Raw genomic sequence first — 25,259 nt, 5'->3', positions numbered from 1 at the left:
TTTCTTTGGATGTGGTGCCTCCAATTTTTTTATATTTGTTTCTGGAACTACCTCTTACATTTTTCATTATTTCTGTCTAGTTTTGTTGGTTCTGAACTTAAGAACTGTACAAATTTTTGTACAAGTCTTTACATTTTCTTACGATTACGATTTAAGTCTTTTTACCATTTTCCTAGGATCGCTAACTACATTTGTAGTCATTTTTGACTTTTCATTTTATAGTTTGATCTCAGAACTTTCATAATTTTATTTCAAATTGATTCTTTGATTAACGAAGAAATCAGCAATAAAAATACCTATTTTGATTTCATTGCTATTCCAAGTCAATCTGAGTCTGACACACATATCAACGATTCACTTGCTTACGGAGATAGGCTTAGCTCAATTTGCGTAGCTCAGTAGGTCATTTTGTACCAGGGAAAAGAAAGTGTCAAGTGCCAAGAAAATGTCAAGGTACGTGTGTACTAAATTCAACCCCAAATTTAGAAGAGGAAAAGAGAAAGAGCGAAACGATTGAGCTAAGAAAACAGAGAAAAGTAACTAAAGACAAAACTCTTGTAGTCTTATAACAAAATTTATGCTGTTCAGAAGTGGGATTTTTGAAGAAAAGTTCGAATTTTTTTAATAAGTGGTATGAACCATAGGCCAAACTAATTAATAAGTATTTACCATAAAAAAAAATAATCTAGGGCAAAAGCCTCGCAATTACTATACAGCATTGTCAAAAAAGAAAAGCGTTTAAAAACTGGCTTGCTTCAAGGCATTCAAATGACTCATTCACTTATACATCCTAGATCTAAACGGTCCCGACTTATCGCACCTCTTTTGTCTCATTTCCTCCACGGTCCACACTTCGTTCGTCGAAGAGAAGCGTGTCGAACACAGCGACTTCCACAACCGGATTTTGATCTATAGCTCGAAATTCGTTTTTTTTTTGTTATCTTTGTTTATTCCTTCTTGTATTTCAACCTGACGATGTCCTTTTGTATTCACGTCTCGCGATCGATGGCGTCTCATTGTTGCCGTTTTTACGTCTCCGCTTACCGAGTTTGGTAACGCGATATTTCGGTGTCAGGTGGCACTCCTTTGATTTACATTAGTGCCCTACATGTTACAAACTTTATTACTTTTTCCGGCTCGAAAGACCGTTAAGTAAGAAAGTCTTTTTAATATTTTCTTTCCAGATTACCTTATACCCTGCAATCCTACACTGAGATACCGGTTTCACTTTAAGGTCATTATTATAATTTAGGACCCGAATAAGTTAAAAAAAAAATTAAAGTGTGCTCAAGTGCCTATAAGAAATTAAAATTTACTTTTCGGGCACTATAAGCAGCTCTTAAAGCCCTAAAGCTTCTTTAAACCTGGATATCTAAAACAAAAATGATCCTACAATAAAGTTGTGTATATATTTCTAGTAGAAAATAGCTTTTTCTCAAGTTTTGGTGGTGATCATTCTTGAGATATACCTAAAAGAAGTGTGTGAGTATTTCCATCCTTAGTATGCCTCATGACTTCCTCTTAGATACCCTGAAACACTATGGTATTAAAGGTATGGCCAAAAATAGAGACCAGTATCTAAAAATAAATAGTATACTCAGGGACCCAGAGTTATTGAAAATTAGACCATTATAAGGAACAGTATTAGGTCCAATTATTTTCCTTATCTATAATAACTTACTACTTAAGCTTGCTATATCTGAATAAATAATTTTGCAAATGATATGGCTCTATTATTCAGGGAAAAAATATAGGGATTTGGACAAGTCAAGAATTGATTATGCTGCCACAAACTAATTATATAGTTTTTTCACTAATACTCTCACGAGATGTGTATACTTATTTTGGTTGCTACACTTATTTTTGTAATGTGCAGTTTAGAGAAAAATTATGTAGAATTTAATAGAATTCATTTGTATACTTGCTTTGGTTAAATGCATTGTTGTTTTTATAATGTTAAAATTAAATAACTCAAAAGTCAATGTTGATAAAAAAAACATTAGTTATCGAGATATAGGGTTTACAAATCACGACTCGAAGGACCGTGTTCACTAAAAACTCCTTTAAACTTCTCCGGTTCGAAGGACCAACATATACGCACAATAACATGAAATTATTACTTAATACCATAACGGTTTCGCATCGCATTCTTTAATGCAGGTGATTTGTTAACTCTGTAAATACGATTCGGAATCAGAGCTGCGATTTGATTGCCGTTACACGTCCAAGTTCGATCAAATAAACATATCGGAACAATAAATACGCTAATGGGACCGGCAAATTGGACCTTGGACCCGATAAATACCGTGTTTCATGCACATGATCGTTTTTTTTTCTAGTCTATTACATACGAAATGTTTGTTCTATGAATAGTTGCATTTTCTCAGAATATCCGAGAATGTTCGGTTCAAAGGACCGATTTGAGGCTGGCAAGTGGGCGCGGCTCATTGAGATTTTAATAGATACGCCACGGCAATTATGCCGATGGTAAATTTAGGCGTGGAATACATTATATCTGGTCTTCACTTGTTGAATTTTGCAATTTTCAATGCGATTTATTTGGGAGATAAACGGTTGATTTCACACAGGTGGATTTGTGAAGGAGCGGCAGTTTACAATTTATTTATTATTTTTCGCATGACACATGCCATCGTCATTGTGAAATCTTTTTTAGTACAAATAACCAGCGTTATTTTCTTATATTTGTACTCGTGAAACGTGATTTTTATTGTAGAAAATTTCATATTTTTTTAAATTCGTTCGAACGGCATGAGATAAAACATTAACTAGAAATGAGGGTTTGGTTTGGGGATATTTTAGTAGGCAAATATCTTTTATAAGAATATGGTACATTTAAAAAAAAAAAAAATAACACTTGTACAACACGGTACCCATAAAATAACTGTTGAAGGAATTTTCAGTTTCAGTTGATCTATAAACGCCTCAGTGACAAGTAGTGTCTGTGTCTTGGGTCCATATCTTAATATATATCGGTAGCACGTATCGGTGAGCAAGTATGTATTTTACCTTTTTGAATGTAAATATGTCATGTTGTGATAATATGTATTTATTAAGGCATATACATAGTACAGCATTCCTATATTAAGATTAACATACTTTAGTTTTACGACATCAGCAGAGCTTAATGATGTTTTAGAGAATGGACATTAATTAACAAACCACTGATGTCCTTCTTGACCAACAAAACAAACACTTGTTAAGTTGGGAATTTCGCAAACAATTTAAAAAATGTACTAAAAAAGATATTGTTCAAGTAAACGCCTTATGCAATTCACTACTTAAAGCTTAACAAGGCAGAATTTCTGATAGTCGTGGAATTTTCAAAAAGATCATCTGCATACATAGTAGGTAACATCGTTTGAAAAACTACGCTAACCTACATAACTAAGAAGTTATATAAAACGTTTATTCCCATAAACGCTTCTTTATTTATATTTATTCATTTGAAAATTTTACTCACATTTGACTCATCATATACTTTACTCATTATTTTATAAAAGATCAGGCTCAAAATGGTTGATTAATCTATAAAAGATCTTGCATCAGAAAAATGATTCTTTTGATTGTGATATAGCAATAATAATAATTTGTAAAATAGAATTAACTAAATTTTTGTTTCAGGGGGATACATCTTTTTAATTTAAGCAGCTTTTTTTTTAATTTGATAATATGCTTTTGATCTACTTTTTAGCTAGTGTTACATGCAAATTAATATTTTGTACTGACTGTATCCTAGTCTCTTTAATAACTTGGCTGGAAAACTTGTGTTTATTGTTTTTTGGATTTTTTGATATATAACAAATATATTCACTTATATCTTTAAACCTAGTTTATTCGTCTAAATTTCTGGACAAACCACACCAATTATAAATTATTTAACTAGATCCAGTTTGTATGCTTTTTCGTTCTTTTAATTTGTATCAAGAATATCATTATACCGCGTCATTTCTAATCACTCTCCAGTGATCAATGATAAAAGATTTTTTTTATTTCATTCAGTAATTTTATCTACATGTTACATTAAAAGAAAAGCCAAACTCGTTATAGCATTTACTTTACTTATTATTTCGTACATGATGAATGTCGATCATTTCATATTCCGAGTCTCTATTAATATACTGTATGTTATCTAATTAGATCGACATTTTTATATTATTAAGGAATTGATCGTATTCATTTATATTATGCATATTAATTTTGTTTTTTTTTTATTCTGGACACAAGCGTGAATTAATGTATGCTTAATATGAAATGTCCTGGAATATTGAGTATAGAATATATAGCTTAGATATTATCATAAATTGTTAACTTATTACAAAATTTTAGTCGTAAATATTTTTAGTACGTATATTTTTTGTCAAATGTAAAGTCTTAAAAAATTATTGTTTTTAATTATGAATTTTTAATAACTATTTGATTAATAAATACTACTATAAATTCTTCAGAAAATCTATGGTTTTTTGTCAAACTCTTTTATTATGAAACTATCTCATATATCATAAAATACCGAGGCCAGTAGCTTTTGAGTCTTTACACAATTGTTTGCCTTTTCTATGTAGTAGATTAAAGTCAATTATTGCCATATATAAAGTATTTTACTAAGACTCTTTAAATGTTACTCAATCCTTTAATAACTGTACTATAAATAGATTAAATTTTCCGAGAAGACATGAATTTAAAGCCAAAAAAATCCTTTTATTATCCAAGAAGTTACTCATTAACACTAAAGGTATTAAGAAGGGCATCATATTCATATAAGTTATGCACTTTTTTCAATGTTTTCACTATTTGAGTAATAATAATAATCATCTCTTAGGCTCTCTCTCTATATTTCTCGGAGACTGAATTTAACCTTTAATTACTAAAAAAACTATAAATTAAATGTTATAACAATTGGAATATCCTAACAGATATATTACCGACCTAAATTCAAAAATTAATGTCTAATAAATTCAGCGATAGTTAAGCAAATTGGCATTTCATGCAAATGTTATCCGAGGCAAGCCTCACACGAATTAATTTCTAATAAATAATTAGGCGCATGATAACATAAGGTAGCATGTTTATTAATCGACACGCAAACTACTATTAGTACGTAACAAAAAAAAAAGGTATATTGTAGCTCTTTTATGAATCCATCGCGATTTCCGTTAATCCATTTATCTATCTTAGCATCTTTTAGAAAATATTATACAAGTCCACTTCCCGTAATAACAGCTGGCATGTGCAGTTCATTTATCGGCACAAAGAAGAGATTTACAATCACAGAATGGGCGATAAGGGGTTTTCACACGTGCACAAGAAACAAATTAGTCTTTTGCTCGCACTTTACTTAGTAATAGGTGTGAATTCTTAGGCTCTTATTCAACGGGATTTTCTTTTATTTATGTTTGTTTTTTCAGGTTATTCAAAGGGTTATTGGAGAGTCGTGCCTAAGCAATACATAGTTAAATATATATTTATTCAACGATTTTTAGGTAATTTTTTGGTTTTGGTATATTTATTTGGTATATCATATACGATTTACTGTTTTCACTGTTTACAAAAAGGAGTGAATTTAAATTTAACAAAATTGATACGGGATTTACATATCTAGTTTTTTAACTCGATTACTTCACCTCAAATATTTGACAAAAGTCTTTTAAAAAATCACTGTTTTTCGTCCATATTATCCAATCTAATAACGCTGTTTTTATACCAAATATTTATACATAAAATTATATCAAATTTAAATAAACAGTGTCATTAAATTAAATATTGAATATATATTTTATACAAAAACATTGTTTATCATCAACACAACACAAAGATTTTCCCAGTAAGAAATTCTTTTGAAAAATCGCTATTTTTGTATTAAATATTTATTGATAAACATGTATATAATTATATCAAATTTAAATAAACAAACTGAATTATTAGATTACATATTAACGATGAAATCAGCTGTTATTTATGCTTACTACTTTGAAAAACAATGATATTTCAACACAATTTTTTACTGGTAAGCTATGTGGGGTGGGTGGGGAGGTAAGACTAGGATTAATAAAACACAGTTTTTTGCAGAAAATAATTGCCTAAGAAAAAATGCTTTTTTAGAAAATTATAGGTAATAAAAAAACCTATAATTATTGTATCTACGCTACTGCTCAAAAGTATTTGCCCACCATGTATTCTTTTTAATATTTTAAATTAGATACAAAAATCTTATCTTTATACCTATATTTAGACCTATGTAAATTGCATATATACTTAAACAGCATACATGTCAACTATGGTTCGTTGAAAAACACTGAGTATTTAAAAATAGTCTTGCAAATAACAAACAATGTAGTGAAAATTCACTTCTTCTAAAAAACTAATCTGTTTACAGCTCGTTTCCGATGAAATTTGGAATATGGTTTTTAGTCTTCAAGAATTGATTTTATGTATGTTTTTTTGACATGTATGCTGTTTAAGTATATATGCAATTTACAAAAGAGATACAATCTAAATATAGGTATAAAGATAAGATTTTTGTATCTAATTTAAAATATTAAAAAGAATACATGGTGGGCAAAAACTTTTGAGCGGTAGTGTACATACCATGGAAAAGATCATTAAATATTTGCATGTAAAATATCCAATTTTTATCTTTTACTTTTTATTTTTCACAGAATTTCAAGCTATTTATTAAAATAATGTTATTCTTGCAACTAGCAATATTAACCCAAATTACTTTTGCGCTTATTATAAGTGTCACATCCGCTACTTAATGTCGCGGCCCATAAATTAGCAAGATTTATCTGAGGTTCTACTTTTTTTAATTATTGTTAAGAAAAAGAAATAGGAAACATTATTTGTGATATTAAATGCAGGAAGAATTAGGCGAATAAATCTTACGAGTTATGTTACGTGTCGGCAGAGTGGAACACGAGGTCGTATAATATATTATAGGATAAACGTTTGTTCGATTCCGTTACTTTTCATTTATAAATATAAAGTTGAGGGTTTTTGATTTGATTTTTTATCAAATCAAAAACGCTCAAATTTATATAAAATTATATAAAAATTTTAATGCGATTTATTTAATTTTGATTATCCTTCTTTAGCATACGATTTCAGAAAGCTTTAATCAGTAATATATGATTGTTTAAATTGCATAATTGTTCTATTAAACGTTTAGCCTTATGAGTGCTTAAAGTTTAAACGTACAGGGTGTTTCACTATAAGCGTGGATCGCGACTATATCTTGAAAGATTCATTTTAAATTCAAAATTCGGCAACTAGGGAGAGTAACTAAAAGGTTAATAATTTAATTCAAATTTCCACCAGAAAATGTCAGGTTAATTTTTGCAGAAAATAATTGCCTGATAGAAAAATGTTTTTTTAGAAAATTATAGATGATAATAAAATAACTGATAATAGGTCATAAATGTATGGTATATTGTATACTATTTAAAGACGTTTATAAAATCAAACATTAACATAATATTAAATTCCTCAACGTCGGGTTGAGGTATCTTTTTTTTAACATAATTAGAAACCCTTTTGGTGCCAATGTTACGTAATCCCAATTCAATCTAAATTCATTCAATTACCCACCGCTTGTATATCTGATGCAATTTTTACTTTCTCATTGATGCACAAAATAAGCCAATTGAGTTGGTTGTAATTTACAAGGTAAATCTTAAGGAGCGGATGGTAATTCTAGTGTCTAAATAAATTGAATATTCAACCACTCAATATTCAACTCTACTTAGGGGTGAGTTTGTTACGTCCAAGACTTAAGCCGTTGATTTGAATTGAAATTAAACGATAGTTTAAAATATTAATGAGCGCCATAGAATTTTTAGTCAAAAGGTCAAGGGCGCTATTCAAAAATTTACTAAGAGGATAAAAATGCGAAAAAATCAAAGTCAATTGATAATTTTTTTACAGGTTCAACATTTCATGTCTATTAATGTACCCGAGCAACGCATTAAATATTATTATTGTTAAATATAAATTTATTCAACGAATTTTCAGTAAATTTTTGATTTTGGAATATATGGAAATAGGAATTTTGGATAAATAATCAACCATATATGGTCAAGGTATATTTACTAAGCCGTAGAATATACGTCTATCATATACGAGTTTGTTTACGAAAGAGAGAAAATTTTGGCATTTAAAAAAAATTACATTCACTACACCTTAAATTTTTAATGAAATTATTTTAAAAAATTATTGTTTTTCATCCATATTATCCAATCTTATGACGCTGTTTTAAAACTAAATATTTACATATAAATTTATTTGAAATTTAAACAACATCAGTGTAACTAAATTAAATATTAAATATATATTTTTTGCAAAATTATTGTTTTTTATTAGAAAGACCCTTAAGCCCCCACCCACCCCAAGCATTTACCTAGTGAGAAATTCTTCAAGAAAAATCACCATTTTTCGTCGATAATATTCAATCTGATAGCACTCTTTTTGTATTAAATATTTATTAAAATTAAATAATTATATCAAATTTAAATAAACAAACTGTGTTTTTAGATTAAATATTAACGACGAAACCAATTATTATTCATACGTATTTTTTTGGAAAACAATGATTTTTGAAAACAATTTCTTACTGGAAAGTTGTGTGGGGTGGGTGGGGGGTAAGGATAGGGTTAATGAAAAATGTTTTTATTGCAGAAAATAATTGCCTGAAAGAAAAATATAGGCAATAAAAAATAACTGATAATAGGTGATAAAAGTATGGTATATTGTATATTATTTATAAAGACGTTTATAAAATGAAGCATAAACATAACATTAAATTCATTACCGTATATTTATACGATCTTTATAGTTGGAGTTCAACCACAAAAAGGTACATCTGGTATAAACCAAAAATAAACGTTTATCTAACTATCATGTGTTGCATAATGTGGCTCCGAATTGTAGTAATTTATGATTATTTTTCTTCATATTTTATAATTATCTAATTAATCTTTTGGTTTTATAAATACTTGAAATATTAAACGATTAGTAAAAAAAACCGATAACAAATTTTTAACCAACTTACGTGTAGCAGTATTTATTTTTTGGAATATGGTATGAATAGTAATAAAATTAGGTTAATTTGAAAAATTAAATAAGTAATATAATATTGATCTACAGCTGTAGTAAGAAAAAGTACCAAACAAGCTAATATTTATTTAGTTAATTTTACTAATAACTCTTGAAGGTATGTTGTTGATTATCTGCTATTATTTTTTATAATTAATTAGCTAAACATCTTGTAAATCTGTCAGGATATTATTAGAATATTAAAGAAAACCATAAAACAGCAAATGAAGATAAATTTACTAAAGACAAGGTAATTACAGAAACTGCAATAACCAAACATTACATTACACCCTCAGCAATCGAGATCAGATGACGCGTCATTACATACCTGAAAAAGTAAAGTATCGGTGAGCAAGTATGTATTTTACCTTTTTGAATGTAAATATGTCATGTTGTGATAATATGTATTTATTAAGGCATATACATAGTACAGCATTCCTATATTAAGATTAACATACTTTAGTTTTACGACATCAGCAGAGCTTAACGATGTTTTAGAGAATGGACATTAATTAACAAACCACTGATGTCCTTCTTGACCAACAAAACAAACACTTGTTGAGTAATTTCGCAAACAATTTAAAAAATGTACTAAAAAAGATATTGTTCAAGTGAACGCCTTATGCAATTCACTACTTAAAGCTTAACAAGGCAGAATTTCTGACAGTCGTGGAATTTTCAAAAGGATCATCTGCATACATAGTAGGTAACATCGTTTGAAAAACTACGCTAACCTACATAACTAAGAAGTTACATAAAACGTTTATTCCCATAAACGCTTCTTTATTTATATTTATTCATTTGAAAATTTTACTCACATTTGACTCATCATATACTTTACTCATTATTTTATAAAAGATCAGGCTCAAAATGGTTGACTAATCTATAAAAGATCTTGCATCAGAAAAATGATTCTTTTGATTGTGATATAGCAATAATAATAATTAATCTATTGCCTGTAGTTTAATGCCAGTAACCTAGTTAACTTATATATGTGTGTGTATGTGTGTGTGTATTGAAACATATTTATTTTAAATAATTTTTTTTATATGCTTGCTTAAGAAACATGATTGGAAAAGTAAAAACATATGTAAAAAAAAAGTAAGCGAAGTAATTATGACAGTAAGTTAATTTGGGCAATAATGTACACAAATCTATTATATAAGTTACATATATAGAAAGTACTTGATTGTTTAGAGGCACATAATATGTTAAAAAAGTTCATATTTGGTTTCAAAATACTGAAAATTTGATATCCATAATTTCATCCCACAGAAAAGAACTATATTGAGGTTATGACTTGTAAACAGTTTAGTCATTTATTTTAAGGCGGATCTTACTTTTTTCATATTATCCCTGATCCCTTGTTAGTAATCCCAATTATCACTAAATTAGGTTATGGTATCCCTTGTTGGCTTATTTCGTATGAATTTAGTTTATATATTCATGCTCTAATATTATTCTGTCACATTATATAACATTTAAATTTGTTTTGTTATAACTTAATTTACAATAAAATAAAATTATAGGTATAAGATAAGTTGAGGCCTTACTTAATTCTAGTACTAATGAAGAAATATCACCTTTCATAATATATTTCGTATTTAAAAGAAATGGTTTTAGCATCCATTTATGTTATGCGCATATACAAAATAATATTAATAGGAATGGTTTTTCAGGCTGCATTTTCGGGATTTATTATTAAATAAAGGCTTGAATATTTTTATATATTTATAGTCGCCAATTGTCACATTTTTGAGTTAATTCATCTATAAAAAATACTAAATCGAACTAAGATAATGGGATATAATTAATAATAAATTTTAAGCAAATGATATTGCAAATATTTCGATAAAAGGTCCGTTATTTTATAATTTAGTATAAAACTTTTATTGTGCCTAAAATGTTCCTTATTATCTCCCTTTACAAAAAAATAGTCTATACATGTCTTTGACTGAGGTCTTGTGTATCTATTTATGTCTAATGAAGTAAAACCATGCACAGACAAATTACTTTTATAATATAGTTTTTCTAATATAAACAAGTATTCCATCAAATTTATTGAAGCCACCCGAATTATATATACAATGATATCCAGGCAGGTTAAAGAGTTGTAAATTGTACATAAGATGAGTTTTAAACAATACAATAATGCAAACTCATAAATCTTTAACTGAAATATTTAAATTCTGTTTTCTATATTTTCTATTTGGTTAAAAATATTAAAGTCATTAATTAAGTGCGTAGAAATAATGATTTTATCCCTAATAATATTCTCCATTGTGATTGAATGTTCTATACTTAACGCATTTATATAAAATACCTAATTTGCACTAACATTTTTTAATAATAGACATTAAAACATAGTTTAAAATTAAATTAAAAATGACGGTTATTACACATTAAAAATGTACGAAATATTAAAAAAACAAATAAGAATTTTACGGTCTAATACAAGAACATGCACTTGGTACAACATAAAAAAAATATTAAAATTAATTCTATAAAAATAGATAGACAAAATTTAAAAAAAAAAGCGTTAAAAAAGCTTTTAGAAATGTCTATTATGTACTTTCGTAGGTTTTTAATTGGTGAGGCTGCACACGTTTCTTCCTGAGTGTGTGATTGTTTGCTTTTAATAGAATTTGATCTTGTTCTCGTACCTATTTATATAACATTTCTATTGTAAAAACGCATTAAAAAAACAATTTTTGTAGCACCCATTTATGTTAGGCGCATATATAAAATAATATTAATAGGAATGGTTTTACAGGCTGCATTTTCGGGATTTATTATTAAATAAACGCTTGAAGATTTTTATATATTTTTAGTCACTAATTGTCACATTTTCGCGTTATAAAAAAATTTATCTATAAAAAATACTAAATAGAACTAGAAGATAATGAGATATAATTAAAAATAAATTTTAAACAAATTTTGATATTGCAAATATTTCGATAAAAGATCATTATTATTTAGAGATTTAATGGTAAGTTTTTTACATATATCTGATTTTTTTCTGTATATAATTTGTTTCTCATTCATTAACCTTTTTTATCTTGTCTTATTCTTATCTTGACTTTCAAATAGGATTTTATTTTAAAATTCACATTTATATTATTAAATATATTAACTTAAATTTAACTGCATCTATTGCTTGTAGTTATATAATCGCAAAAGAATCCTATTTTACCCACATGTAAATTATATTATTAGGTATATTGCTATTTAATTATTACACTTATGGCAAAATAAATAGTTTCAAAGTTGAATTAAATGATATTTGCAAAAATTGATCATCGTTTTCAGACAGGTGCACTGTATTGCTCTGTCTATTGATGTTTTGTTGATCGTAAAGTCATTTTTTAAAATTTTATTTTATTTATTATTTGTTCATGTTATAACTGAAATCTACAGTATCATCTGTATACCGGATATTGTTCAGCAAAAAAAAATCTTATGTCGATATTTTTAAGGGCCTCTTTAAAGATTTTCTCCGGATAAATATTAGTAATTAAATAAAGAGCTAAGATGCTGATCCTCAATGGTGGTAATCCTTAGGCGATTTTAAGAAGAAAGGTTCAAATAAAGCTATGTCTTAAACTAAAAAATTATTCAACGTTTTTTTTACTAATAAGTTGACCATGCATAAAAATGATTTTATTTTTTTCCGCGGTAATCGCATATCGGACGAAAAAAGTCAAAAAAATAAATTTGCCTTAAAATAAATAGTTTTTATTTGACAGGAAAGCAGTAGAGTACATGATATTTTCCAAAAAATATTTAGTCTACATTCCTGTACGAACGACACTGGTTAAATTTCAAAAAATCTCCCACGCCAAGTTATTAAATTTACGATGAAGAAACGATTTTTTTCTCAGATTTTAACACCCCAGAGCTCAAAAGTTAAGGGGTTTAGGAGACTTTTCCTCTTAAAATCACCTTAGGATTAACACCCTTAAAGAGCAGCATCTTATTCTGTAACACCCTTTATACGTACTGACAGGATATAGTCTTATCTCATTGATTCCAGTAAAGATTTTAATGGTCCTTAACATCTATCCTGGTATCTATTAGGACTACTGTAGCACCCTAACCCTTAGGAAAGCAGTAAAATAAATTCTTAAGAATACAAAATTTATTTACTTACTTTTTTTTAAATTTAAATTTTTTAAGGGGCATACTATAGACACTCTCTTAAATTTTTATTTTGAAATCATTCTGAAATTTGAGGGCGAAATCCAAGTAAAAAATCGTTACATGCATAATTTTAATGAACTCGATTCCTTTTTATTCTTCTTTTCTTTTCTTTAATATATGTACGTAAAGTCCAGTGCAACGATATATTAGAATGGCCATCCGTCAAAACACCATCATTTTACTTCTCAAAGAATGTAAATAGAAGGTGGATGACATTGTTTGGCAGGTAGAATGCTGGTGTTTTGACGGGTGACCATTCTAATATATCGTTGCACTGGACTTTACCTATAAATTATTATAGGTAAAGTAATTAAATGAAATCTATTTTGGTAAAACAAGTCATTTTTTGTCAAACGAAGGTCCTAGGTGCGGAACGCATTATATTAATTTGCAATAAATCACACGCTAAATAGAGAACAATTATGCTTCTCTACTTAGTTTACCTTTTAAATTAGTTATAACTTAAAATATTTAGTTAATGGACAAAAAAAGGAAACTCCCACATGTTACGTATCCCAATAAATCATTTTGTAAATGCAATTAAACAATTATTATTGTAACATAAGTTTCTTGAGTATATGCGATGGCTTGTTGATGCCATACGGTGATTGACATGAGAACACACCGTTGATTATGTATTCTGTTAGGCCTCGAATTATTTTAAGTGGAAATGCTTTAAATAGCCGCGCCGATGTTATGTAACAGGCATGAGTAAGCAGTTTTGTAAATGCATTCTTTATTATGTATGGCTGGATAGCGGATGTAAATAATTTTTAAAGTTGTTACATTCAGTCCCACTTTTTGATTTAATAAGCCACTTTTCGTTTAATAAAACATAATTGTCACTGAGTGTCAGTGAGTTGGGAAGAACTTAAACATACATACATTTATACCTGGATAAAACATTTCCTTCATTCTATTGATTTGGTTAATGAAGACTTAAATTAAGTCAAGTCCACTTATTAAAGGATATTTTGCCATGAAACTAAGTACTAGTGCGACGAAGGTGAAAATCATTGATAATTCTTTATTGTCAAATGAATATTTTAAGTTGCTCATGAAATTAGGCATCTTATCCATTTAAGTTATGCCTCAAATATTAAATATTTTAGTGTAATTTGTATCATTTGAACTTCGTTTTATCGTTTGCATAATATTTGTCTTAAATTTTCCAAGAAAAGCTCATATTTTAAAGTCAAACCCTTAAGCGAATATCCTAATATTTATTTTTTTTAATGCAAACGCAAATTTATTAAATATAATAGCTTAGAAGCTAAATCCAAAATGCCTAAAAAGTTTTTTTTATTTTTGGTGTGTTTTATTATTTTGTATTCTTTAATATTCATATTTCAATATTTGCCTGATAATTATTTTATAACGTCTTAATGAAAGTTTGCCTAAAATTCCCTTCTTCAAAAATTGGTCTAAAATCCAAATTTAAATGTGGACACTATTATGGTTTAATAAGTTTTGTTTCCTAAACAATAGTGCCAGAACTCATAAATCACCATTTCATTATCCCTTTTTAATGTATAAAATCACTAGTGTTATTAATCGTAGAATTAATGAACCTTACACCAACTATGTAAAAGGAATTCGACTATTCACCGCATATTATTATGTAAATACCTCTGTCTAGGATTATTGCATCATAATGCATTAAACGGGAAACGGTTGTTACGTTATTTCTAAAGGTCGCAACTATTTTATATTCTGTGAGAGGCATAAAGGTTTTTTTTAGTAGATTTTAATGATTATTTGCATAAAATCGTTGCTATAGGTTGAAAATATGTTTTTTTTTGCCAACATATGTGCGATTGTATATTTTGCTCACAATTTACATAAAATTTATGGAAATTGCCTAAAAATATAAGATAAGCTAAAAAAGTAGGTAAGTTTTTTAACAAAATTATCTTAAATATTGAGAGAGTTAAAACAAGATTGAAATTTTTAAATATTATGTTACTATTTCACTAATATTAAAACTATAGACAGAGAAATTCTACTTATAAATTAAAATAAATAGAAATTAGAGCGGATATTTTGAAGTGATTTGAATTTTATTTATGTAATAGAGTTTAACGTGTAAAATATGTCAACAGTTTCTCTGAAGTTTTTGATGTTGTATTTAATGTTCCCCAGAGAACAATTTTGAGTTTACTATTTTTCTTGTTATACTTAAATGATAACAAAAGTAATACAGTAGAATTCCTCTTAACCGGTCACCTCGGGATTGCATACCTGGCCGGTTAATCCAAAGTGTACTTATATATGTGTACATAATACATATTATATTATATTCATTATCTATGTTATGTACATATGTATATGTATTGAAGAGAGTATTACACATATATATGAACATATTTACATACATGAAGGTGCTACATCAACAAATATACATATGTATGTAAGTTTAATATGTAATTATTTTTTGAAAAAGTCTGTGATTTTCTTCTGTTTTTTAACCTTCAGTGAATGCGATATCCCTCCATTTTCTAATCACCAAAACGTCTAATGCTGTTGACTCATGTTGTTGCTCAATGTATTTTAATGCAAGTTAAAGCCATTATTGGCTTCTTCATGAGACATCGTTTTTTCCTCTGCAGTGTCACTACTCTCATCATATTCCTCTGGTTCTTTGGTTGCTAAATCTATGATTTCTTCATCATTAAAAAATTCATTTTCAAGGTGATCATCACAACTTATCATCCAATTTTCCACATCTGTTGGTTGCAATACTTCGTTACCCGTTAACTTTTGAAGGTCTTGTAGAGTGGATTTGTTTTCTTCTTCTTCAGTTCCTGCAATATTCGAGATCGCCACTAGATTCTCCACATCTGGCCAAAGTTTTGTCCAAGATTTATTTAACGTTGAAGAGGGCATTTCTTGAAATGCTGTAGCTAACATATAGATAACGTCCTTAATATTGATCTTTTTGATGACTTCTAAAAGACCTTTGTCTTTAGTCTCCGAGTGTTGCAGAATTTCAGAAACAAGTATACGCCTGTATCGTCTTTTTAAGCTTTCGATTACTCCTTGGTCCATTGGTTGCACTAAGCTTGTCACATTAGGAGGAAGATAAACTAATTTTATGTCATTTACATCGCAGTCATGAGGATGGGTTGGAGCATTATCTAACACTAGAACTGCTTTGATAGGCAAGTTAACACTTTTTAAATGTTTTTTAACTCTTGGAACAAACTGTAAATTAAACCACTCTTTAAACAGGTCTGAATTCATCCACGCTGATTTTTGTGACTTATAATAGACCGGAAGGGACGATGGATTCAAGTTTTTGAATGCCCGTGGTTTAGCAGACTTGCCAATAACAAAAAGAGGAATTTTATGAGTTCCCGCTGCATTCGAACAAACGGCCACTGTAATATGTTCTTTGTTCCTTTTAAAGCCAGAGGCACAGGACTGTTCATGACTGCCTAGAAAATTTTTTTCTGGTAACATTTTAATGTTTAGCCCGGTCTCTTCCATACTATAAACTTGTTCTGGAGATAATTCCTCTGTTTTAACCATTTCACCAAACTTAGTCTTGAATTCTGTCGCACCTGAAGTATCAGCAGACAGTTGTTCTCCACTTACATGTGCGAAATGAATTCCGTGTCGCTTTTTCCATCGATTAAGCCAACCATCACTTGCCACAAATTCGCCTCCATTATTAATCTTCTGGTGGATAGCCAGGCTTTTTTCTTTTAAAATTGGGCCGCCAATCGGTGTACCTCTTCGACGTTCCTAAAGAAACCAGATCCACAAAGCTTCATCGACGACCTCGCAAATCGGTTTTTTTCTCGTACAACGGCTGCTCAGATTCCATTTTCGAATAAAACTCCTCAAGTCAAGACTTTATCAGTCCAATATTATTAATATATTATGTCATTTAATAAATATTTGTTTAGAGGAAAACTACTTTCCAAAAAAATGGAAGCAAGCCAATATTATTCCTATACCAAAAATAAAAAATCCAACTAAATTTGGCAATCTTCGATCAGTCTCCGTTCTTTCTGTTTTTTCTGAAGTAATTGAGAAAATTATGGAGCAACAGATATTGGACTATTTAAAGAATAATAATTTGATTCCTGCATATCAATCTGGCTTCCGTAAAGGGTATAGCTGTGCCACCGCGTTGGCTCAAGTGTCTGATGATATATTTAGAGCCCTTGATAATAGTCAAGCAACCGTATTAATTTTACTAGATTTTACTAAAGCTTTCGATATGGTTAATCATCAGATACTTTTATCAATTTTGGATTATGTGGGATTTTGTGAGTCGGCTGTAACTTTAATATCTTCTTTTTTGTCAGATCGTAAACAGCGGGTGATTTTGAATGATAATGAATCGGGGTTTCTAGACATAGTCAGCGGTGTTCCGCAGGGTAGCATTTTGGGCCCATTACTCTACACACTTTACACATCTCAGATAACAAAGAAGATAACATATTGTAAACATCATAACTACGCGGACGACACCCAGATCTATTTTTCTTTTAAAGATACTGATGTTTGGCAGGCTAATATAAAAATTAATGAAGACCTTAACAATTTATTTATAGAAATGCAAAAGTTACTTTTAAAAGTTAATCCCACTAAGTCCACAGCCATTCTTTTTTGTAGCGATAATAAACGAACAAATATTTTAAATAACTTTCAACTTTACATTAATAATGACAATATAACTTTTAAAAATTCTGCTAGGAATCTCGGACTTTTAATGGATTACAAACTAAGATTTAAGGATCATGTTACTCTTAAAATGAAAAGTGGGTACTCCGCACTAAAAATGATTTTTTCGCAAAGGGATTACCTAAATTTGCCTATAAGAAAAATGCTTTGTGAAACATTGGTACTATCACAATTAAATTTTTGTGACACCATCTATGGCCCTTGCCTTGATTCTTCTGACTCATATAGAATACAAAAACTTCAGAATTCCTGTCTTAGGTTTGTATATGGCATAAGAAGGAGAGAACATATTTCACATAAGTTAAAGGTTGCGGGGTGGTTAAATATGTACAATCGTAGAGTGTTGCATCTTATTTGCTTCTTTTTCAAAATTCTTAAGTCAAGGATTCCTTCATATTTACATCGAAAAGTTAGATATCGGACTGATGTGCACAACTTGAATATTAGAAGAAAACAATTATTAACTATTCCTTCACACAATAAAGATTTTTTTAAGAGATCGTTTTCTTACTTAATAGCACACTATACTAACAAATATTGTATAAATGATTTTACCATGTCAGAAAAAACTTTTAAAATGAAAACTAAACTAATTCTAATAAATCAATAACAAATTACTCACTTAAGTATTTATAATAAAAAATTGTTTTTTATTTTTATTTTTAAATTATAAAATCGAATTATTTATATGTGCCAACCTTTTCCTTGTCCAATTCCAGTTCCTTTTCCTATTCTCTCCTTATCCCATCAGTATGCTTTTTATTCGTGTTGTATTAACTTTCTTCTTTTTTTCTTTAACTGGGAAAATGCTTTTGTTTATTATTTATAAGTATCATTTATAATTATTAAATATATATAAGGCCTCAACAGAATTCAAGGAATCTCGCAGGGGTTCCGGCGCAGGGGAACAACTTCCCTGGAAGTCTGAAAACATGGCCTATTAGTCACCTTCTGGAATTTTATTTGTATTTGTATAAAATTTAAGTTCTATAAATATTTTTTAATTATTTCAATACACATTAAATGTGCTCTTTGTAAAGAACGAACTATTCAATATGTGATATGCATTTGGTTATTAACAGAATTGTAATTTTTTATTTTTCTGGTGATTAATAAAAGTCTTATTATTATTATTATTATTATTATTCGAATGCCTATCTCTTCGCCAGTCATTTACAGTGCTTTTTCCACGGTGTATCCATCGAAACCACAACTCTTTTGCGCTTTGCACTCATTGTTAAGGAAATAGTTATGTTTTGTACGTACCCACCAGCAAGAACAAATCAAACTGATCAAAACGACAAAATAATCCTATCCAACATCGTTTATAGTTCAGTTCACAGGGATCTCCCCGTAATAACAGGGAAATCCCAGCCGAATCGCCTCGCCGGTGAATTTTTTGGAAAATGCGTTCGGCTGTTGTAAACAGGCCGGTTAATCCGTCTACCGGTTTTATACCGGAATTATACTGTACAAAAATATAAATCATGTGTTATTTACAGTTATTTACATGTTAATCCAAAATTAACTATAAAATAATGACCTTACCAATATATTCTTGCTTATGAGATAAATATTGACAATGTGAACATCGCTTATTAAGCTTTGAGAATATTAAAACAAAAAAGTTTTATAAAACTCATGTTATAAGTGTCATCTCTTTTTAAGTAATTAAAAATAGAGCAATATGACTGATCCCTAATTATCAACGTTTACTAACCACCCCAAGTAACACACGATGGTTAAATAAACGTTAATTTTTGGTTTACACCAGATGTACGTCTTTGGTTGAACTTCAACTATTAATATCGGATAAAATGTCCGCATATGATATACATTGAAGAATTTAATATTATGTTTATGTTTTATTCTCGTTTAACTTTTATCATAAAATAGTAATATACAATTGTTATTTCATAAAAGTTAAATATTGAAGTATGATATATTGTTTACTATTTAACCCTCAAATGCACCTGCCCGCCTTAAGGCGGACTTCATTCAAATTCCATTTAAAACCAAAATATGTCTTTTATGCTATATGCTACTGCATATGCTTGCCTTTCGGCAAATTCTACTTAATATTCTAATGCATATTTGGTTGCCTACTTTTTGCATCGACGTAAACAACGCCTGGTTCAAATAATTTTCATTTGAAATCGGGTCAAAAAGCGAGTCCGTACGTGATTGTTATTTTGGTGGAAAGTTTTAAATTGTTTTCAAACAGATTTTGGTGTTAAGAAAATTATCAATAAGTTATTTGTATCTTATTGTTTTAAGAAATTTATGTTAGTTGTTGCTAAAATTAAATAGGACCGCCAAGAGCCCCTCTACAGGCGGACATATGCAATGCCTAATATAAATTTTCCTACCAATTGGTAAATAAACGTTATTACATAGAGTAACAATTTCAAGAGTAGCCATGGCTTATAATTTTTAAACCGTAAAAGATATAAAAAAATGCTTAAAACCGTTTCTATAGTAACAAGGGGGACCAAAATGATGAATTTTTTAGGGATATACTATCATCCCCCTAACCCCCAGAGCCACCCCCTTAAAAATTTTAAATTGGAAGGGTAGTCGAGTGATACCTTGTTTGAAAGGTCTATTAATTCCCTATATTATGCGACCCTACTTATAATAATCAATGCATTTATTTAAGAGTTATGCCAATTTTAATATTTTTTTAAAGGTTATTTAAGTGTTTTTTAATTTCTTATAAAATTAACATATTTTGAAAATGTCATAAAATATTTAACATTTGAACATTAGTACAAACGGTTAAGAACTAGGAAAACACTCTGCAATATTGCGTTTATTCTATTTTTAAAACAATAAAAATCTGCATTGAACTTTAATTATTTTATTAAATGCTCAAAGTGGCTTCCATTATTTTGCAAGCAAAAGTACAATCTGTTTTCAAACTCTTGACGAACATTTCTAAAAACTTCAGTTGTTAATAATCGGCACTCTTGTGTAATTCTTTGTTTTAGCTCCTCAATGGTGGCAGGCTGCGTTTTGAAAACGACCGATTTTAGGTGACCCCAAAGAAAAAAATCGAGAGGGGTGAGATCTGGCGATCTTGGCGGCCACTCAATAGGTCCTCTTCTACCAATCCATTGGTCTGGATAATGATTATCTAGCCACTCTCTAACAGGCAATACATAATGTGGTGGGGCCCCATCTTGTTGAAAATGCAATAAATTTTCATCAAGAACAAGATCTCCATTTTCATCCCTTTGGTTTTCCAATTCCGTTATTACTAAAGGCTCAACAGTTGTTTCTAACATTTCAGCATAAATTTCTCCATTTAGATTATCATCAATAAACAATGGCTCAATTATATTATTCCCTAGAATTCCGGCCCACACATTTATTTTTTGGGTATATTGGGTGTGCCCTTCCCTAAAAATATGGGGATTCTCATCACTCCAGTAACGGCAGTTTTGCTTATTAACGTTACCGTTTAAATAAAAAGTGCACTCGTCACTGAAACAAATGTTTTTTATAAAACGTGGCTCATTTATTATTTTTTGGGTCATTAATTCACAAAATTCGATCCGCCTGTCTGGATCGTCATCACCAAGTTCTTGAACAATCTGTAGCTTGTAAGGATGGAATTTATTAATTTTTAATATCTTTCGTACTGATTCACGAGACACTCCTGTGGCAGCTGCTGCTTGACGAGTCGACATACCAGGATCCATAGCAAAATGCCCAAGAACCTCAATCTGAGTAGCTTCATCCAGTATTCTTGGCTGATTTTTCTTTATATCACCTACAAACCCAGTTTCTTCAAATTTTCTTACCAACTTCTGGATGTAATAATGCCCAACCTGCTTATCTGGGTGCCTCTCATTAAATATTGTGGCACTTCTACGAAAACAGCGATTTTGAGAACCATAAATAAATATCATTTCAACTCTTTCGGCGATCATATAAACCATTGTAAAAATAAAACTAGAGCAGTGAGAGAACTTTAAATCACAAAAAGAACCACGATATTACTAACCAAACCAAAAATTGAACATTTTAAGGCAAAATTTAAATAAACAAAAAACAACAAATATTTCGAGAATGGCAGGCATCGAAAATTTTCCTTTTTTTTACATCGCCAAATACCATTCCGACAATTCAATAATTTCAGTATAAGTGTACTATTTATTGGAGTTTTGTTTTGGCTTTTAACAATTCATTTTAGTATCAGAATAAATATTTTTATTCTGATAGTAAAATGAATTGACTAACATCTAAAAGGACATACATATCTCGGAAATGGTTGCATTGATTTTAATGAGTAAGACGGCAAAATATAGGGAATTAATAGACCTTTCAAACAAGGTATCACTCGACTACCCTTCCAATTTAAAATTTTTAAGGGGGTGGCTCTGGGGGTTAGGGGGATGATAGTATATCCCTAAAAAATTTATCATTTTGGTCCCCCTTGTTACTATAGAAACGGTTTTAAGCATTTTTTTATATCTTTTACGGTTTAAAAATTATAAGCCATGGCTACTCTTGAAATTGTCACCCGATATAATAGATTTTGCGATATTTTTAGTTATAGCTAGATGTCGCAAGTATTTTGATACGTCCAAAATATCATCAGATGAGGCGTTTGACATAATTGAGGGTCTTCCTGGCGACACTGATAGCGAGGGTGATATAGACAGTGACGACAGTGACGCTAGCTACGACAGCGATGAGCCTCTTAGCAAGTTGGTTACTGCCGAAGATGAGTTAAAACTCAATCATAATGAAACATCTTTTGAAGTTGTAGACAACTTTGAAGAAATAGAGCCAGAGCAACCAGCCCAATCATCTGATAATTCGTCAATAAGTGAAACAAGCACGAAATTAAGTACTAGATTTAATGTACCTAAACCACCCACTGAAGAAGATGAACCTCTTGCTAGTGCTAGTAGTTCAAAGCGTAAATCAACTTATAAGCGTTCTAATCGTGTCCGACCACCTGAACCTGCTGAAGAAGAAGATGCGGGCCAGAAGTTCCTACCACAGGAACGTTTTCGGGGGATATTACTGGCATAACTAACAATTCGCCGGAATTCAAATCTATTACTTGGAGGAAAAAAAATATTCAATAACACATAAATGAAGTCGTATTTCGGGGAGAAAAACAACTTTCAGCTACTTTGAAGGATCTAAATACTCTATTTGATTGCGTTCGGTACTTTTTGAATGACGATTTTTTTCAGCACCGACCCAACAGACTAATTTATATGCAGGCCAAAAAAATTTTTCCATGAGGTTCACTACAGATGCAACTGAACTACGACAATATTCAAATTCAAATTCAAATTCAAATATATTACGTAAAGTTATATACAAAAGTGTTATTGTTACATAGGTAAATAGGTACAAATAAAAATAGATAACAACCCTATTTCATGAGAGAAGAAAAATAACGTTAAATACCTACATACCTAATGTAAAAATCCAAAGAAGAGGAATCGGCCTAAGGCCATCTAATGACGTACCTTGTGTGCAGATTTCCTCTTCCAAAAATGGCACAGATATTAAGAGGTTAAGAACGGCAACAGCCCGGCCGCTATGCAGGCGGAAAACAGGCGAGAGAACAAAAAGGTAGTAAAAATTACGACTAACATGCACTAAAATAACCCAATATCCACAAACTCAGAACAACGTTTCAAAAAATGTTTGATTTTTCAATAAAAATTGTTTGGTTTTGGCTTTGAAAATTTTTGGATAATTATAATATTTTTTCAATTCAGCAGGCAGTGTGTTAAAAAGAACTGGTCCATAATAGGTTACAAATCTTTGGGTCACATTTCTACGTTTAAATGGAATAAACATATTTATCTCTTTTGTTGCTCTTGTGAGATAGTTGATAGAATCACTATTAATTGGTGATAATGTAGTATGGACATAGTTTAAAGTTTAGACACTTAGTAAATTTAAATTATTATATAGTTCACCAGTTGAAAATCTATATGGTCTTTTAAATATTATTTTTAGTGCAGAATTCTGAGTGATTAACAACTTCTTTATAGTATTGTTATACGCGCAACCCCATATAATAATACAGTACCTTAAATTGGATTCTATTAGTGCGTTATATAAAGTTTTTAACATTTTTACATTTAGGATTTCACGTACCTGATACAATTTATAGAAAATATTCCTAATTTTTTTATTAACGAATGCAATATGTTCCTCCCATTTAAGATACTGATCCAGTATAACCCCCAGATATTTGATTTTTTCAACTTTTTTTATTTTGATACAATTACATGCATCATTATGCGATAAGCAGTCATTATTATGAATAACAATCTCTGTGGGCGGTGGTTCATCTACTGACGTTGCGCAAAAACTCATATAATAAGTTTTATTAAAGTTTAAACTTAAAAGACTATTGTTGAGCCACTCATACATTTTACTAAGGCCAATTTCGGCTTTTTTAAAGACTCTCTTCCAAGAATTATCAGAAAACAATAATGCAGTATCATCTGCGTACGAAATAACTTCGCAGTCGTCCAATAAGCTTCCTATACTATTAATATACACAAGGAAGAGTACTGGTCCCAGCACTGTCCCTTGTGGAACTCCGGTTTTAATGTATTTAGGAGAGCTCATTGTGTTATTAATCTTAACAAATTGTTTTCTATCTGATAAATAATTTTTTAATAAGTCAAGAGGCCCGTTTCGAATACCAATTTTTTCTAAACGGTTAAAGAGAATTTCAAGTGAAACGGTATCGAAGGCTTTCGAAAGATCCATAAAAACTGCTAAACTTTTTTTTTCTGTTTTGTAGATTAATGTTAATATTATTAACTAAATCAAATACGGCTTTCTCCGTATTTTTTTTATCTCGAAAACCATATTGCTTTTGGTATAAAAGATTATTCTTTTCCAGGAAATTCATTATTCTTGACTTTAAACATTTTTCAAATATCTTAGCAAAGTTATTTATGAGAGAAATGGGTCTATAATTAGTAGTTTCATCACGATTATCTGATTTAAATATAGGAGATACCAGAGAGACTTTCCAATCAGAGAATAAGTTAAACGTTGAAAATGACAAATTTATTAAGTAAACTAAAGGTTTTATTATTCTTTTAATTAAATTAGTTGAAATTTTATCTTCCCCTGGTGCTGAGTTATTTTTTAATGTTTTAATGTGCATTATAAGTTCATTTGTATTAACTGGAAAAAGAAACATGGAGTTAGGATTAATTTTAATTTTTTCTTTAAAACTCGATGAATTTTTATTGATATTT

At 29.7% G+C, this 25,259-nt stretch overlaps 2 protein-coding genes across 2 annotated transcripts in view; one reads left to right on the top strand and one right to left on the bottom strand.

Moving 5' to 3' along the window:
* LOC126749604 (uncharacterized) overlaps positions 1–25,259 on the top strand; it is a 149,288-nt gene that overhangs the window by 108,773 nt on the left and 15,256 nt on the right. The window lies entirely within an intron of this gene.
* LOC126749607 (jerky protein homolog-like) lies at positions 15,856–16,836 on the bottom strand. The gene has a single exon (XM_050459314.1). The coding sequence runs from the start codon at positions 16,834–16,836 to the stop codon at positions 15,856–15,858; it is 981 nt and encodes a 326-aa protein (XP_050315271.1).

Source organism: Anthonomus grandis, unplaced genomic scaffold (genome assembly GCF_022605725.1).
Source record: "Anthonomus grandis grandis unplaced genomic scaffold, icAntGran1.3 ctg00000362.1, whole genome shotgun sequence".
In the NCBI taxonomy this organism is placed as follows: Eukaryota; Metazoa; Arthropoda; class Insecta; order Coleoptera; family Curculionidae; genus Anthonomus; species Anthonomus grandis.
Note: the sequence above shows the minus strand (reverse complement) of the source record. Positions and strands in the feature narration are given on the sequence as shown.

Bases quoted from the DNA above. Each gene is read 5' to 3' on its own strand.
- LOC126749607 (XM_050459314.1), bottom strand. From the start codon at position 16,836: ATGGTTAAAACAGAGGAATTATCTCCAGAACAAGTTTATAGTATGGAA.